Source organism: Nipponia nippon, unplaced genomic scaffold, assembly GCF_047370975.1.
Source record: "Nipponia nippon isolate SJK-2023a ecotype South Korea unplaced genomic scaffold, ASM4737097v1 scaffold_23, whole genome shotgun sequence".
In the NCBI taxonomy this organism is placed as follows: domain Eukaryota; kingdom Metazoa; phylum Chordata; class Aves; order Pelecaniformes; family Threskiornithidae; genus Nipponia; species Nipponia nippon.
In genome coordinates, this window is record NW_028262340.1 from 1937690 (window position 1) to 1955188 (window position 17499).

General features: G+C 62.2%; 1 protein-coding gene across 2 annotated transcripts; it reads left to right on the top strand.

Annotated features, from left to right (window-relative positions):
- The first annotated feature begins 286 nt into the window (after positions 1–286).
- Positions 287–17462, top strand: LOC104015674 (cAMP-dependent protein kinase inhibitor alpha-like). 2 transcript variants are annotated; one of them, XM_087760978.1, is made up of 5 exons: positions 287–753; positions 11924–12024; positions 12794–12929; positions 13267–13418; positions 13497–17462. In XM_087760978.1, exons 4-5 carry the CDS (start codon positions 13274–13276, stop codon positions 13577–13579), a joined length of 228 nt encoding a protein of 75 aa, XP_087617104.1. In that variant the 5' UTR covers positions 287–753; positions 11924–12024; positions 12794–12929; positions 13267–13273; the 3' UTR covers positions 13580–17462. The 2 variants fall into 2 exon arrangements, with proteins under 2 accessions (XP_087617104.1, XP_087617102.1); XM_087760976.1 differs by having other exon boundaries at positions 13267–17462.
- The last annotated feature ends 37 nt before the right edge of the window (positions 17463–17499 follow it).

Genomic DNA, 17499 nt, shown 5'->3' on the forward strand with positions numbered 1-17499 from the left:
GCCCCCTGCTCGGGCTAGCGGGTCCTCCCAGCAAGGCGATGTCATACGGAGCCTTAGGGGGGAGATGGGTCCCCGGGGTGGGGATGCCACAGCCCCCCCCCACTGTCTCAGCGTGGGGGGGACACGGAGGGGAGAGAGCCCCCGGGCACGCTGGCATCCCTGCAGCGGGCAGCCCGGGGGTGCGGGGCGGCCCCGGCAGCGGGGGGGGGCCGGTCCCGGCGGGGGGAGGCGGCGGGCGGGGCGGCGGCGGGGCGGGCGGGGGAGCGGCGGGGAGCGGCGGCGCTGGGCGGGCGGCGGCGGGCGGCTCGGCCCCGGGTGCCCCAGGGGCTGCCGGAGAGCCGGAGGCTTCCCCGGGGCTCCTGCCGAGAGCGGAGCATCCTTCCCCCGGCACCGGCACCGGAGCGGCATCGGCATCGGCACCGGCACCGGCACCGGCACCGGAGCGGCATCGGCATCGGCACCGGAGCAACATCGGCATCAGCACCGACACCGGCACCGGCATCGGAGCAACATCAGCAGCAACACCGACATCAGCATCGACACCAGCACCGGCACCAGTAGCAACATCAGCATCAGCACCGACACCGGCATCAGGACCAACACCGGCCTCAGCACCGGAGCAGCATCAGCACCAACACCAGCATCGGTATCAACATCAACACCGGCACTGACACCAGCAGCAGGACCAACACCCGCATCAACACCGGTACCAGCATCGGGAACGCCGTTGGCACCGGCTCCAGCAGAGCCCAGGTGAGGAGCTGATGGGTGGCGGGTGCAGGTGACGTGGTGGTGCCAAGGCCACGGCGGTGGAAGCCCTGTGCTCGCGGGTGCTGGGTGCCCGCCGTGGGGACTGGGTGCCTGCCCTGGCAAGCGGGTGCCCACCCTGGGCACCTCCATGGCAGCGTGTCGGAGCAAAGGGAGGGTGGAGAGGCAGGAGGCTCGGGAGATGGCGATGGCCTCGGGGGGGCAGACGGGTTTTGGGGGGGTGAAACTTTACGGCAGGCTGTGGTGCTGAGCAGGGCGGTGGGGTGTCTCTCGAGGGCTTGGGGGGTCCGTGCCCATCCCACCAGGGGCAGGTGGCTCTGGGGAGGATCGGGGTGAGCAGCAGTCAGGTGCTGAGCAAGGCTCATCCATCCCGGGATGGGCACTTCAAATCAACCCCCATGGTGGCACCTCTGCCCCATCCTGGCAGCCACCCCTGGCCCCCTCACCCCTGCCCCCTCCTCCCTGGCAGGTCCCGGGGTCACCACTGCCCCCTCCACCCTCCACCCTGCCCCGTCCTCATCTCAGATACTCCAAGCCCCCTGGCCCCCCCAGCTCCAGCCCTCAGCTTCCCGGACAAGAGCTTCCCGGATGATTTCAGGCTCGGGGAGCTGGGGGGTCCCAGGCAGTGAGAGCCCAGGGAGAGCCGGCGCGGGGCTGCGTGCTGCTCCGTGCAGGAACCACAATCGTCTTGGGCAGCATCCTCTCGGAGGAAAGGGCTTCCCCAGGCACAGCCCCTCCTCGCTGCCTTCAGGGCGTTATTTTGGCAGGTTGCCTCTGCAGATGCTTGGATCAGGTCCCTTTGGTCCCCGGAGCTGGCTCCTGTCCCCTGCCTGGGTGGCAGTGCCACCGAGGGGTGGCAGAGGCAGGGTGTCCTGTGCTCCCCCCGAATACTCACAGCCCATGACCTTGGGCCTGTCCACCAAGGGACACCTCAACCCTTGCTGTCACAGGGGGCTGCCTGGACTCCTCCTGGGATGTCCCCCCTCGTCATGGCCGGGCGGGAGAGGTGGAAGACATAACCGGGAGGGGGGAAGGGCTGTGCCGCTGTCTCCATCCTTTATCATCTCAGCATGTCCCCCCAAAAAGCAGGAGGTTTTGGCAGGGGAAGGGTGGTGGCCGAGCCAGGTTCTCCTCACTTTTTTAAACTGGGGGACCCACAGCATTTCTTCCCAAGCTGAGCTGCCGGGAGGCTGTGCCCAAGCTGTCCCCCCTCGGGGGACTGTGCTGGGCTGCAGCAAGAGACCTCACAAGGGTCTAAACTGGGTGTCGGGATTCTTGCAGCTCTCAAAGCGCTGCCATTCCCTGCCCTGCCCCTGCCAGCCACGCCGGGGGCTGCTGGGGTCTTCGGTGGCTGGTGGAGGGCTATGCCAACCCCAGCCTGGGGACCGTCCCCAAAGGCAGATGGCGAGCGGTGGGCTGGAGGGCAGAGGGGGAGGCGGAGGAGGTGGCTGGGAGCTGGGGGATGCTCAGTGGGAGGCTGTCGGTGGCCGTGGTTGCAGCCACCCTCGGGGGCAGCCTTGGGATCCAGCTCCTGGTTCAGCCGGCGAAGCTCTGGCACCCGTTCCCGACCTGGCCCCGCACTCCCTCGCAGGATGGGGTGGTTCGGTCCCCTGCGGGGACATGGCACCACGAAGGATGGGGATGGGGGCTGCAACCCTGCTCCAACCTTGGGTCCTCAGGCAGGCTGTTCCAGCGCCTGGCTCGGCCAAGGGGCGATGGATCCGGCTCTGCTCCATCAGGGCTGAGGATTTCAAACCATGCCTCTGATCCTAGGGTGCCTGCACAGGTTTCTTCCCTCCTCGGCTTTTGGTCCCTTCCCCGCCAGCTCCCCAGGGGCCGGGTGGGTGTCACTGGGTGGCAGGGAAGGTGCTGTGGCAGCAACTGCAGCAGGGAATCCCGATGGTGCTCCCGGCATCCATGCAGGGATGGAGGAAAACATCTGGATCGCCTCCATGCAAGGCCTCACCACAGGGGAGGCCCATGGGTCCCTCCCGAGGGGGTGCTGCCTGGGCAGCAGGACACCTGGAAAATTCCCACCTCCCTTCTTGGATGAGTTGCAGCAGGAAGGAGAAAATCTGCCGGCTGCCAGGGACCTGGGGGGAAGCACATGCCGGGGGCTCCCCGGGGAGCCGGAGGTACCAGCTGCAGCACATGGCCTGGGAAGCCGTCAGCTGGCTCCGCTCCCCAAAATTAATTATCCGGGAGCCTGCACATGTCCTGCTGCTTTGGCAGAGCCGGGGAGCCTCCTCCGAATTCAGTGCCGCTTCCCCAGGGCAGCCTGCTGCCCTCTCTGCCGTACCCAGCTGGATGCAGGACCAACCACAGGCTGAGCTGGGGTCTCCTTGGTGTAACCGGTCCAGCCTTTGTGGTGGGACCAGTATCCCCCAGCATCAGTCTGTGGCTTCACCAGGCAGGTGGGGACCTGGAGGAAGGGGATCTGGAGGAAAGGAACCCTGGAGGTGGTGAGCGGGGGGTCTCTGCGCGGCCGCTGGATGTGGTGCAAGCGCCAGTGCGGTGCCCTGGGATGGGCATCGCTCACCCCGGCCTGCCTGCAGCAGGACAGGGCTGCGGGGAGCAGACAACCACCCCCAGCACCGGGAGCTGCACCATGGTCCTCTTCTGGTGCCGACCAGTGGCAGATGGAGAAAAGGGACCTTGCGCTGGGAGAAGAGGCTCCCGCGGTGCAGAGACGAGCCCAGGGCATTTCAGAAATGCCTGGTGCCTCACGTCACCCAGCCCACAGTGCTCCCGGCACAGCACAGCCCAGCAAGTGGTTGGTGGCACCCAGCTGGCACCCTGTGCCCCCCCAGATCCCCCTGCCCCAAGCAGCCCGCAGCCCGTGTCGCAGCATCCTCATGACTCCTCGGGTTCCCCCTGGCACAAATCCCTGTGCCACCCACGCGCTCCGTACCCGCAGCCGGGAGAATCGAGGATGTCCCCGTCCCCATCCCCAGCGTCTCGGATCAGGTCCATCAGCTCCCACCCAGGATGCTCAGGCTGGAGCAGCTGACGAAAAGCCATTTGGGGAGGAGGGAGCCTGAAGCTGCTAAAGAATGAAACCAATTTAGATGTGGGTGACACATTTATTATGCAAAATTATAGTTTGTGCCATCGTAGGAGCAGCTAACTAAAGGTTACGGTGGGAGCTGTATTACCCAGGGCTCAATCATCTTAATTACCTCCCATTAGATCGCTTGCTTTGCAACTGAGATGCGTGGTAGGGGAAGCTCCTCTTTACCTTCCTTGGCTACGGGAGCAAGCGCTGATTTACCCGCGGTGCCAGGTCCCTCTCCCTGGGGGCTGCGGGGGTAGGTTGCCACCATCCCCATGCGAAAGGGGCTGTTGCATTTTCCCCCTTGGACTCAAAAAGGACCTGAATGCAGACGATGGGACTGAGACCCCAGACCCCCCAGGGGAAATTCCTGTTCTCCTCCCACCACACCAGCAATTAAAGGTAATTAACTGGTGGAGGTGTAGGCAGGGATGCTCACAAGCCCTAGAAGAGGTCACAGCCCACAGGCTGGCAAACACTGGGCTGGCCTGGGAGCGGCTGGAGCAGCCTCCCTCCCTCCCTGGGATGCGGTGGGATCCCTCCCTGCAGCCCTCCCTGGGATGCGGTGGGATCCCTCCCTGCTTCCCTCCCTGGGATGCCTCCATCCCTCCCTGGGATTCTTCCATCCCTCCCTGGGATGCGGGACAGCATCTGCCATCTGGGAGGTTTGGGCAAGGGAACACAAGCCGTGGTCCCAGCTACTCGTGCGTGGGCAGGGGGACGGGTGCGAGCTGGGGGAACTGCTTTTTAATGGGTGATCCCAATCTGCACCCAAACTGCTGTGAGGGTGAGGGTCTTGCTCGCTGCTGTGCTCGGATGCGTCCTCCCGTGTGGTGGTGCCGAGCTGGGTCACATAGCTGTCACCTCCCTGCTGTCACCGGGAAGCCAGTACTGCCGGCCCTAAGGATTTGCCATGTTACCACAGTAAATAGCCATGACTGGAATATCACTGGTTATTTTTTGGGTGCTTTTGATTTTCCTTATGCCAAGGAGCGGGTGGGCTGGCAGGGCCGGCGGTGGCGGCAGCACAAGGAGGGGACCTTTCTGCTGCCCCAGAGCTGCTCCCGCTCCGGTGCTTTGCCCAGCCCATGTGCCAGAGCCCGGCGAGGGACCTGCAGGCTCCTTCCTCCAGGATGCCATATTGCAAAGCAGCTCCATCCCTGCCGGCAGCAGCTTTCCCCAAGTCCTGCCTGCGTCTTTGCACAGGGACCTCGCACGTCCCAGCTGCCGGGGAACAGGAGCCCTGCTCTATCAAACGGTAAAAGCCAGAGGTGCTTGTTATTGGCACAAAGTGAAGGAAAAATTTTCCTCTCCTCCAATTTCCCAAGGGAGAATTGGGAGCCCAGGGGGGATCAGGCGGGATGGGAAGCAGTGATGTGCGCTGGGCTGGGAACCCCAGGCTCCGGGAGGATGGAGAAGAGGACTTGGGATACAGTTATTCCCTCTCCGGGTGAGCAGGGCCCGATGCACGCCCCATGGCCAGCGCAGCTGAGGTTATCCATCCCCCGCCCTCCTGCCCTGGGCTTTTGGGAGCCTTTGGGTGCAGGGTGAGTCCCCGGCAAAGCCTGGCAGCGATGCTGCGCTGTCAGCCCATGTCCTTGTGCCTCCGCCCGCTGAGCTTTTAGCACTTTGCTCTTTAATACAAGCAACTCGGGCTTCTCCAGGAATGAAATTAGGATGGTCCAGAGGCCATCGCACATTTGGGTTTCCCCGTGCTTTGGCCAGCTGCCGGGGATGCCCCATGCGCAGCTCCCACGGGAAAAGATACCTCAATTTTATCTGCTGATGGACTTGCAGGAGATGCTGGCTTGCAGGTGCTCAGCAGGGCTGTGTTGGGATTAAACCAAGTCCTCCGGAGCACTTTTTCCCAGCCGAATCCAGGTCTGCAGGGTCAAAAGGGGGTTTTCTCTGTGGTCACTCCCCTTTGGGGAAGCCAAGCCATGATGTGGGGCACGGTGGTGAGCACCTCGAGGTGCAGAGGCACCCCGTTTTGGGTTGGCAGCATTTGGGTTCACCCTGCAGATGCTTGGGGAAACTTTGGGTCGGGATGTCAGCAAGCGCATGAGCTGGTTTCACTCCTGCCCTCGAGCAGGACTTGCTCTGATTTGCATTTGCAGCATTATAAACCAAAGCGACAGTTTATACAAATAGCCTGAAATCCTGTCTGGAGAGACTCGGGTCGGATTGTTATTTTTTTTCCTGGCTTTTTTGGGGGTATTAAACAGAGCTGAACGCTGCTGTCGTCCCCGAGCGCGACAAGACCGGGACTGATGGAGCAATAACGCACCCTTCCTTGCTCCCAGCAACTCCATCCTATGGACTGCAGCAGGAAAACCCCCCTCTTGTGCTCATCTCCCTGTTGGCATCCAGGAATTGTGGGGAATGAAGATTATCAGTGTCCCATTTCAGAGTCCTTCATTCTCACTCTTTGCCTTGAATGGGAATTTACGTACCAATATCCAACAAGCCTGGACAAGCCCCGCTGCAGAGCCAGTGAAGGGAAGCATTTATGTTCAGTCTAGGCTGGCGTTAGCTAGGACACATCTCAGGTTTTAGTGTTAAAAAGAAATTTCTAAGTCCTACAGCTGGAGAAAAATCCTAAAAAAATAAGTCAGCCGTGAAGCATGCAGAAAGGAAACAGGGTGACTAAAGGCAAGTGAAGGATGATCTTTAAAAGCATCCGTGTAACCAAGGGAGAGGTTTGGGCGGAATAATTCAGGACTGGGGTATGAGCAGGGATGAGCCTGAGCCCAGACCCGGTCCTGCCCGTCTGCAGGGCAGCAATGGGGACCAGGGAGGGAGCAGGGAAAGGGAGAAGAGGGATGTCAGGATGATGAGAGGGGTGTCAGGATGATGGAGGGGAGGAAGAGACACTTCAACACGCCCCGAAGCAATGGATGAGGCAATCCAAGCACAAGCAGGAACCGTGGAGAAGAGGGAAAGGCAGGTCAGGCTGCGCGGATGGGTGTGCAAGAGCGAGAGCAGGGAGGAAGGTCAAAGCGCAAAGCAGGACACAACGGGAAGGGGCTTAGAGGGTAACGAGAATTACCGCTGTAAGTACATTAGTCTAACAAGGAAGATCCGCTGCTCAGCGGCGAGGGGAGGCGGTGGGAGCCCACGTGTCGGATGCCTGCTGGGCAATGGCGTTTGCTGGAAAGTGCGTCGCATGGAGGGGCCAACCCCACGAGTACCGGGATGCGCTGGACCATCTCAGGCTGGGCCAGAGATTTGGGGAGCTGCCAGTGTAACCTCCTCTCAGAAAACCTGCTGGAACGATTCCTCAAAGGCTTGGGGAGGAGCTGAGGCCATGCGGTGAGGAGAAGCCAGGGAAAAATGGGAGAAAAAATAGCATGAGGCCTCGATGATGCTCCGAGTATCTGGGCACAGGTTAGCTTGGGTCCCTGCGCTGCTTCGCTCCGTGCTGTATCACCGTCACTCCAAAGGTGCCAAGCAGGATCTGAGCTGGCCCAGGCACCTTCCCAGCCTGTCTGGAAACCCAGTGATTTAGGGACAAAAGCGCTGGTCCATGGTCGAAGAGGTTTCACTGCCAAGGGCAGGCAGCGGGGTGCCAGCATCCCCCCACGGGCAGGCGCTGGCAGCTGCCTCCCTCCCAGCACCGCTTCCAGGAGGGATCACCATCTTGAAGCACTTGGGTGGGGAATTCCCCGTGCTCTGGGCTTGAAGCACAACCTGTTCTCCGTGTCACTCTGCATCTCCATGTTAAATATTCCTGCACCAGCTGACATCCCTGGGGCCTTTTCCCTTCTCATTTTCTCCCCCTGCCCTGAAGATGATGAGTTTGGGACAATATTTATTTCCATCCTTCCCTCTCGCCTGGATCCTGGGAGCTGTTTATGGGCTGCTGGCAGCTGGCAAAACCCATTTCTACATGGCAGTGGGTGCCTGCTCAGCATCTCCCGGGCTCCGGCACCGGCAGCGCTGCGGCCACGTCAGGCAGGAACGCTGCTGCCTGCAGCCACATCCCTCAAGATGAAACCGCCGGGACCAAACCTGCTGCCTCCGTGGGAGCTCCCTCAGCTCTCCAGATTTTATCCTGTGTTTAATTATTGCCATCTGCTGTTCCAGGCTCCAGAGGCTGCTTGGTCTGGCTGGTGGCTGTTGGTCTCTGGTTAAATCAGTCCCATTGGATTTTCCTCCCGTGTGGACTCGTTGATTTTCCTGGATGATGCGCTCATCCCTTTCTGATCCAGGGCAGCTCTTTCCTTCCCAGCTTGCAACACTCATTTAATTCAACATTACGGTTACACTTTGGTAAATCCTTTCCATTTTTCATCGTGTTCATCGTCTCTTAATAACATCGATGTCGTGGGGTTGCCGGTGGATTTTCAGAGGGCTTGCGCTGGGCTGCAGCGGTTCCCAGCCTGTCATCGGCGGGGCATGGCACAGACCCCGCAACACATTGAATTAAATGAGCATGAAGAACCCCCCTTATAAAGAAAGCCAAGAACATCAAATGGTCCAAACCCACACTTCCAAATTAGCTGACAACCCATCAACCACTTCGAAGCTGAAAAAGCAAATCCTTATGCCTATGGTTAAATGAATCCCTAACAAAACTTTACAGCCATCGCTGTAGCATCTTCATGGTCCTAAACACCCCGGAGCATTTCTGGTTCATGTGCCCTGGGAGGGGGAATGCGTTTGGCAAAGCTGGCCAGCGTTGTGTGACCATGATGGGGACCGCGAGATGTCCCGTGGTCCCCATGCTCCAGGTGCTGGCTCCGGCAGCAGCCACAGATGCAATTTTGGGTGAGGCTGCGAGTGTGGTCTGCTCTCTCCCGCCCCCCCAGCACCCCAAGTTGTTGTGTTAGAGGGGACATCCCTGCCTCGATCGCTGGGGATGATTCATGGATGTGCTGCCCATGGAGGTGTCTGACCCGATCCGAACCCTTGGTCTCTTCGGCTGCTCCGTCCCCGGGGTGGTTCACACCTTTCTCTGCCTGTTCAGCATCCTCCTTCCTTCCTCCAGGGCTTTTATATCCAGGGAAATGTGAAATTAGGTCAAACCTTCGAGCAGGAACGATGCCACGCCAGAGAGAAGACCTCCACCACCAACCCCTGCTGCCCATCCTACCCAAGCCCCCATGGGAAGGGACCCAGCTCCTCCTGACGCCCTTGGCTGGTTTCCTCCCATTGACGGCAAAGCCCAGGTCTGGCGTGGGGTGGCCGCACCGTGTCCCTGCCCGTCACTGCCTGCGCCTGGGGTCTCTGCCTGCCAGTGGTAGGGAAAGGGGTGGCTGTTTCCAACCCAGGTCAGTCCCTTGGCTGGGTCCATCCTGCAGCTTCCCTGGCCCAAGGCTGGTAGAGGAGAAGGAAAAGGGGGAAGAGGAAGAGAGGGTTGGGTGCTTCTCACCCCAAACCACTCTCCCTCCTGGGGTCGATGCTCTGGGCCTCAGTAGGGGTGTCCAGCTGTAGCACCTTCTTCACAAGCCATCGATTTTGGCTTTTTTGGGCTTGGGTGAGGAGGTTTGGAGCAAAAAGCAGGCAAGCAGGGAGCAGGGGCTGGGGCAGGAGCCCTTTCTCCTGTGCCCACAGGCACAGGATCTCCACAGGGTGCTCCAGGCTCCAAACGCTAGAGAAGAGCATTGGGGCAGCACCCAAAAGAGGGCTCAGGAGATGTTTCCTGCAGCAGATCCTCCTGCAAGGAGCTTGGATGCTGAAAGCAAGGTCTAATCCTGCACAGGCTGCACAAGCAGCCTGGACACTGGGCATGGGGTGGGGATCTGAGCAGCACATGATGGAGACCAGTGGTGGGATGGCAAAATCTTGCTTCTCTGCACTATCGTCTCGTCATCACTTTGCATCTCGTCCGCTGGCCTTCAGCCAGTCCATCACCTTCCCCTCTTGTGCTTTAACTGGTCACCGCTGCAGCCAAATGACGTTACTGAGCATCCCCAGCCCGAACCAAGCAGCTCAGCACGTGCCCACGGTTCTCGCCCATGTGGCACGACAGCGTCAGGGCTCAGCGGCACCACAAGGACGGAGCTCTTGTGCTGGGAGAATGCTGTGTTGCATGAAGATGCCCAAGGTTTGGGGGCATCCCAGCCTGGATATGGGCCTTGGAGGGCATTTTCTGGTGGCCTCTGTGCAAGAGGCAGCTTTTGCCATGATGGGGCTGGCTCGATTCCCAAGGGACTTGACCAAGGGGACACGACACATCCCAGCACTGTGTCCTCCCTCCACCTCTTCCCAGTATCTTCCACTGCAGCCCATCTCCAGGAGGGATTAAGGTTTATTTCTGCCCTACCCTCCTGTATCCCATTAGGGGCATTAAAGCAGGAGCCAGCGGCCCCGAGGACCTTCCATGTGACTCCGGCAGCTTTTTTAAGTTGAGCCCACATTAAGCCTCGCAGAAACCATCCCTGCTTAGAGGGGGAAATCGCCGCTTGCTGGGTGGAGGCCCAAGGTTTATGCAACGTCATTTGCCCAGCGCTAGGTTGGATTTGCTGCCTGCGGGGCTGGGAAGATGTGGCAGCGCTTGGCAGGGGGTGGGCATTGGTACCTCGGCTCTTGCTCCCAAGGGAGCCCAGGGATGCAGGGGGATGGGGGACAGCCCGATGGGCTCCCTGTGACAGTGGTGCTGCATCCCAGGAGCGCTCAGGATTTTCCCCCTGTGACAACCCCCAGGGGTTTCGGTCCCCTCTGGGGTCCCAGCTGCTTTTCTGTCTGCGCCAGCATGAAAGTCCTGGTCTCCCTGCACGGCTCTGTGTGCGCTGGGGGAGCATATGGGGTGTAACCCCTGCCTGCGTCCCGGGCACCCCGTCCCCGGCATCCCTGGAGACGTTTAGCTGCAGGAAGGAGACGGGCAGGATCCAGCCTGGTCTCGAAGTCTGTTTATTGCCTGGTTCTCCAGTGCCCGAGCCGGCAGGAGCTGCTGGGGCTGCTGGGAAGGCAGCTTTGATCCAGTGCTGCAGGGCTCCCGTCTTGCTGGGGTGTGCAAAGAGTCAGTCTGTGTCTGTGTGTCTGTGTGTGTGCAACGTGCGTGTGCACGTGTGCATTCATGTGTATACGCATCTGTGCATGCATGCCTGCGCATGGGCATGAATGCTTCCGTGCGTGTCTGTGTGCACGCGTGGTTGCATGTGTGCGTGCATGACTTTATGCATATGTGTGAACATGAGTGTACACACATATGTGCATGTGTGCACGCTCACGTGCTCGCACCATCGCGCACGCCAGGCGTGTGACCCCGGCTCACCCCAGCCCCTGTTCCCAAACGGTTGCCAGGGCGACACGGCGGGTGCCGCGGTGCCGTCACGGATGCTACGCGCTGCCTGCCCATGTCCCGGTGCCTGGAGCAGGGGCTGCTGGGCCGCGGGCTCCCGCCGGGCGAGCTGGCGTTGCTGGGGGGCGCTTGGTGCCAGATGAGGGACGTGAACTCGAACGTGTGGTGTGTGATGAGAAACCCTGTGAGCAGGACATGACACGGCTCCGGTGCTAACAGGAGCTGGCAGGAGCCCTGGCGCTGACAGAGGGGTGCACACGTATGCTGGCATGCATACAGGGCACATAGCATGCACACGTGTGCCAGGGGTGCCATGCATGCACATGCATGTGCCACAATGCAGCATGCATGCACGTGTGTGCCAGACGGTGCCACGCATGCACGCTCACGTGCCAGGGGGTGCCATGCAAGCACATATATGTGTCATGGGACACCATGCGTGCACATGTGCACCAGTGAGCACCACGCATGCGCACCCTGGGGCTCAGCTCCAGCTGCACGTACACGTACACTCACACACAACAGCCCAGCCAGAGGTGATGCATGCAAACATGCACATACGTGTGCCAATGCACACACATGTGCCAATGCACACGCAAATGCACACAGCTCCAGCGTGCCATAGAAGGTGCACGCATGCATGCACACCTGCACAGGCAGCATCACGCCTCCGCTGTGTCTTTGCCACAGCTCAGCCACTGCTCGCAGGGCCACCAACCCTGCCCTCGTCACACACCCGAGCCTCGCTCCGTGCCTCAGTTCCCCACCTGAGAAGGGCCTGGGTCCTGCCCCGCGCCGGGCAGCCGCCCCATGACTAATCACCGCCCGGGTTAATCATTCATTTCTCCTCCTCGCAGGCAGCCGGGGTCACTCGTCCCGCTCAGCACAGCGCCTGTGCCCAAGGACTTGGGGACCTTGGCTCGTCCTCTGCCGGAGAGTGATTCCCAGGGGGACACTGGTGAGTTCATGCCTCCCACAGCAGGACAAGCTCCCACTTCCACCAGTTTGGGGACACCAGTCCCATTGTTGCCACCAGCGTCTGGCCTGGAGGGGACAGGGCTGCTCGGGTGATGGCTTGGGGGTCCCTGAGTCCCATGAGGGGGTAGAATGGGTTTGGGGAGGGTGGAGGCCACCCCGTCCCTGCAAGGTCCTGGGCCAGCAGCAAAACCCTTCTGCAAAAATCAAAAATACTTACAAGCACTGAGCAAACATCCCGGTAAGGTCCCGGCAGCGGCGTGCACCGGGGTCGGATCCACGCCGGTGGGATCTGCACAGTGCTGAGGGCTTCCCAGGAGAGCCCCCCGCCCACTTGAGGGGACCCCAGCGTCACCAGAGCCTGCCCTGGCTCAGCAAGAGCCACTCTCCAGGGGACACGGTGTTGTCCCCAGGTTGAGGACGATGTGCCCTTGTCCCATGGCACTGCAGCTGGTGCCGCTGTGCCCTCTCAGCCTCCCTTGCCATCCCGCCTCCCAGCTGGGTGCCACCTCCGTGTCCCCATCCCTGCTGCCATCCATGCCTTGCTGCCATCACCTCCTCCTGCCTGCCCACCAGGGACGAGGGGTCCCTGCCCTTCACAGCCTGCCTTGGTGTAGCCACGAGTGCTATGGGTGCCCTGCATGGGGACGCAGCCTCTCCCACCCCCAGAAGGGCTCCCTGCTCCCTCCTTCCCACCCCATCGGCACCAGCCTCAGGAGCCATTGCTGACCCCCTGCTCTGCCTCCCCCCAGGTCGGAGCGGAGGGGACCCAGTCGGGAGCCCCCATCTCCTGTGGGGTCCCTTGCTGGCTGGGAGACGTCTGGAGGGGGAACCGCCAGGCCGAGGAGCGGAGGATCCACAGCACCAGGCCAGGCTGGAGGGTGCCCGGTAAGGCTGCTCGGGTGGGGGGTGCTAGTGGGACCCCTGAGGACCCCCCTTCCTCCATGATGTGGTGACCAGTGGAGGTCACAGCACCCAAAGGTGCCAGCCCTGGGGACAGGGGAGTCCCACGGGCAGGGTGGCCCCTGCCTTCACTTGTGGAGAGCCTGCAGGCAGGGTGGGCAGAGGGTTTAGCCCTACTCCTGGGGCAGCTGCAGGCAGGGGATGCTGCCTGCCCTGAACCAGAGCACCCTGCCTGCACCAGAGCCACCCTCCGTGCTCAGGGGCTGGGTGCCACCATGCCCAGCGCTGCTGATGGGGAAGGGGACCATGTGTGTCTCTCCAGGGTTAGCATGACCGAGGTGGAACCCGTGCTGGACTTCGCATCCTCCGGGAGAACGGGCCGGCGCAATGCCCTGCCCGACATCCTGGGCTCGCCGGCTGGCGTCAGCCCCTCGGACCTGCCCCTCAAGCTGGCCGAGATGTCCCTGAACGCAGGTAGGCGATGGGGAAGATGGAGAACAAGGCGGGGAGGGCAGGAACCAGGGTTGCTCATATCCTCCTCTCTCCTTGCAGGCAGCACCCAGGAGATGCAGTCGCCCTCGGCGGAGGTGCCCCCTCCGCAGCCCCCCAGCCCCGAGCTGAAGGACACGTCCTAACCCTGCTCAGAGGGGGGACGTTGCTGACCAGCGGAGGAAAGAGGAGGCTGCAGAGCATCAGCCCAGCTTTCCTGGCACGGCCGGAGTCCGCTGGGTTTTCCTCGGTGCTACCGCAGCGAGACCGTCGGGTGTCATCCCACCCCATCATGGGGGGAGCGTCGCGTGGCGGGGACCTACCGTGAGGAAGGAGCGATTCCTACCCGCGCCCTGGGCGAGGACCTGGGGAGGGGGGGATTTTTTTGACTCCCTGGAGGGGAGGAATATTTTTCTTCTGGGGCATTTGGCAGAGGCGAGCGCAGGGGGTTCACCAGGGGGATTCCTCCTCGTCGCAGGAGCAGCCCACGGGTGTTTCTAGCTGAATGTGGTGTTCACTGTGATGTTTTGGGTACCACTGCCGTCTCCTGGCCTTTCTTCCTGGGTGATCCAGGAGCCTTTTTCAAGAAGAGGAGGGGAGAAGCACTGCACAACCCCAGCAGCCCCCCCAGCCCATGAGCAAAGCCCCTTCCCCAGCAGCCAGCACCTTGCTGAGGGGTCCCACCATGGATTGGAGCACCTCAGGGTGGTCCCTGCCCCGGGAGCGCAGGGGTCTCGGCTCCTTGTCCCAAGTCACCCTCTCCGCTGGCTCCGGGTCCCCACGGGAGGGAGGCAGCTCTGCCTCTGGGGAGGGTGCGGGTGATTTCGGAGCGGGTGAGCAGGGTGATGCTGTTTTGGGCATCCCAGGCCTGCACACCACCCTGCCCCCCCTGTGCTGGGGCCACCCATGGCTCCCCATGCCTGCTCCCCTCCTGCAGCCCTGGGATGCCCCGCTGTGTCCCTGGAGAAAACCCAGGGAGGGGGAAGCAGCAGTGAAGGGGGCCAGCCGGGTCCTGCAGCGCTTTGGGGATGTGCAAGAAATGGAGTCGGGCTTTTCCAGGCTCTGGCCATGCTCCCCAAAACCCCTGCTTCTGCTGGCGGGTGGGATGGGGCCCCTCCCGCCCGGGCACCGAGGGGCTGGGGGCGGCGAGAGGTGGGAAGCGCTTGGGTTGCTCAGACCCTGCCCAGGCCAGGGGCTGCTTGCCCAGGCTGGGCTTTGCTGGCCGGAGCCTGGAGCCGGGCAGGGCGGCTGCAGGCTGTGCTGGAGCCAGCTCCATCACGGATGGTCACCTATAGCTGTCGCTGTGGGACCAGCAAACAAATCCCAAAGCCCAGGTCCACTCTGGCCACCGGTGGGGTGGTGACCGGGTCCGGGAGAGCTGTCCGGGGCCACACACAGGGCCACCGTGTCCAGCAGCCCCCCTCCCCAGCACCCCAGGGTGGCCCTGGCCACCCCCGGGGCTCTTGGGCAAGGGCACCGGCTGCCTGTCCCTTGGTGTGGAGGCCAGCCCTGGCCAGGACGTGCTGTGTGTGTGGGCATCCATGTGCGTGGGCATCCATGTGCGTGGGCATCCGTGCGTGTGTGTGTGCGTGGGCACCTGCGTGCATGGGGGCCTCCGTGCATGGAGCACCCACATGTGTGGGCACCTTTGTGCATCCATGTGCGTGGGTGTTGTGCACATGGGTGTCAGCGTGCGTGCGTGGGCATGGTGGGCATGTTCATGGGTGCTGCTGTGGGTGGGTGTCCGTGTGCATGTGTGTTCATGTGCGTGGGTGTCTGTGCTTATGTGCATGGGCACCCATGTGCGTGGCGGGTGTCTGTCAGCATGCCTGTCCATGTGCGTGGGTGTCCGTGTGTGTGGGTGTCCACGTGCATGGGCAGCTGTGTGCATGTGTGTTCCTGTGCACGTTTGTCCGTGTGCATGGGTGTCCGTGTGCATGGGTGCTCATGCGCATGGGCACCCATGTGCGTGTTGAGTCTGTCAGCATGGGTGGCTGTATGCGTGGGTGCTCCTGTGGGTGGGTGTCCCTGTGCACGGGCACCCATGTGTGTGGTGAGCCTCTGTGAGCATGGGTGTCCATGTGCATGGGCGTTCCTGTGGGTTGGTGGGTGTCCACGTGCATGGGTGCTCCTGTGGGTGGGTGTCCATGTGTGTGGGCAGCTATGTGCATATGTTTTCATGTGCGTAGATGTCTGCGTGCATGGGCACCCATGTGCATGATGGGTCTTTAAGCATGGGTGTCCCCATGCATGGGAGCTTCTGTGCGTGGGTGTCCGTGTGCGTGGGTGTCCATGTGCACGGGCAGGTGTGTGCATGCGTGTTCATGTGCATGGGTGCTTGTGTGCTTTGGCACCCATGTGCGTGGTGAGTTTCTGTCAGCATGGGTGACCATGTGTGTGGGTGCTCACCCATGTGCGTGGGTGTCCATGTGTCTGGCTGTCTGTGTCCACGGGCAGCCGTGTGCGTGGTGCATCTCTGTGAGCATGGGTGTCCACATGCATGGGAGCTTCTCTGGGTGGGTGTGTGTCTGTGTGCATGGGTGTCCCTGTGCTTGGGTGCTCCTGTGGGTGGGTGCCCTGCTGCATGGGTGTCCATGTGCATGGGTGTCTGTGTGTGGGGCTGCTGCTGTGAGTGGGTGTCCATGTGTGTGGGTGTCCATGTGTGTGGGTGTCCACGTGTGTGGGTGCTCCTGTGGGTGTGTGTCCATGTGGATGGGCAGCCGTGTGCACGCGTGTCCATGTGCATGTGTGTTCACGTGCAGTGGTACCCATGTGCGTGGTGGGTGTCTCTCAGCATGGGTGCCCACTTGTGTGGGTGCTCCTGTGGGTGGCTGTCCCCGTGCGCGGGCAGTCACACCGGTGAACGTCCCCATCTCACGGTTCCGCTGTCGGGGGGAGCCTGGGAGCGCGTGTGGGGACCAGGCCATGCAGGTATGGGACACGGACGCCCAGGAGGGTGAGGGGCCAGGGGACAGCCCCTGCCCTCGTCGTCCCCTCCAGGGCCACCTGGGTGGGTGTGAGCGGGGGCTCTGGCTCCCGGGGACTTGTCCGGGGAATAAAGCGTCCATCTTCCCCTGGGGAGCCGTGCCCTGCGGGCTGTCCCAGCCAGGGCGGGGGGACACCCGTGCCGTGGGGCCTGGTGCCTGTCCCCCCGGGGACGCGAGGCCAGGGGTCCCGCTCGGAGACACTGTCGGCGGGAGGAGGCTGAACATGAGCTCCCGGCTATTTTTGGGTGTCTGCGATGACACCTTGGGGCCAGGGAGAGGGACAAAGCGTCCCCGCGTCCCTCCTGGACCTGGTCGCTTTGACCCCCATGTCCCCAGGATGGGGGGGGGACACACACCCCATTGACCCAGCTGGGACCCTCTGCTGCCCGGGGACGGCGGCAGGCAGAGGCGTGTCCCCAGGGAGCCGGGGCACAGGAGACACCGAATCCCACGGCCACAGGTGACCCCCGGCACGCTGGGAAGGGACCGGGGACACGCTGGCCTTGACCCCACTGTCACCGGAGCCCAAAGCAAGGGGAGGCGTGGGGGGACATGCTGCGGGTCCCACAGCCCCATGGCTGCCCTTGTCCCCAACATCCCCCACAGAGAGCATCTCTGGGGGCACATGTGTCCCCCCCCACACAACCACACAGGGTGAGGACAGGGTCACACGTGTCCCCATGCTCCCCTGACCTCCCCCACCCCGGTTCTTGCTGCTTCCCGTGCCTCAGTTTCCCCAGCTCAGCTTCCCCGTCCCCAGGAGACGTTCCCCTGAAGGACACTGCCATTGCTGGTGTCCCCCTGTCCTGGCTGTGCCCCACTGCCCACAGCCCACGGGCAGCGCCTGCCCCCCACCTTGGGGCTGCCATGGCGGGCACACAGCTGCCGTGCCCAGCTCTGCCCTGCCTCAGTTTCCCCATATCCCACACCCTTTGGCCACCCTGCAGAGACTGTACCCAACTCGTGACACAACTGACCCACTCTGCTCTCCCCATCTTTCACCCCACCCAACCTGACTCTCTGCGACCAGGGGGTCCGGGCAGATGTTGGTGGCCGGTGGCGGGTGACGGGTGGCCGCT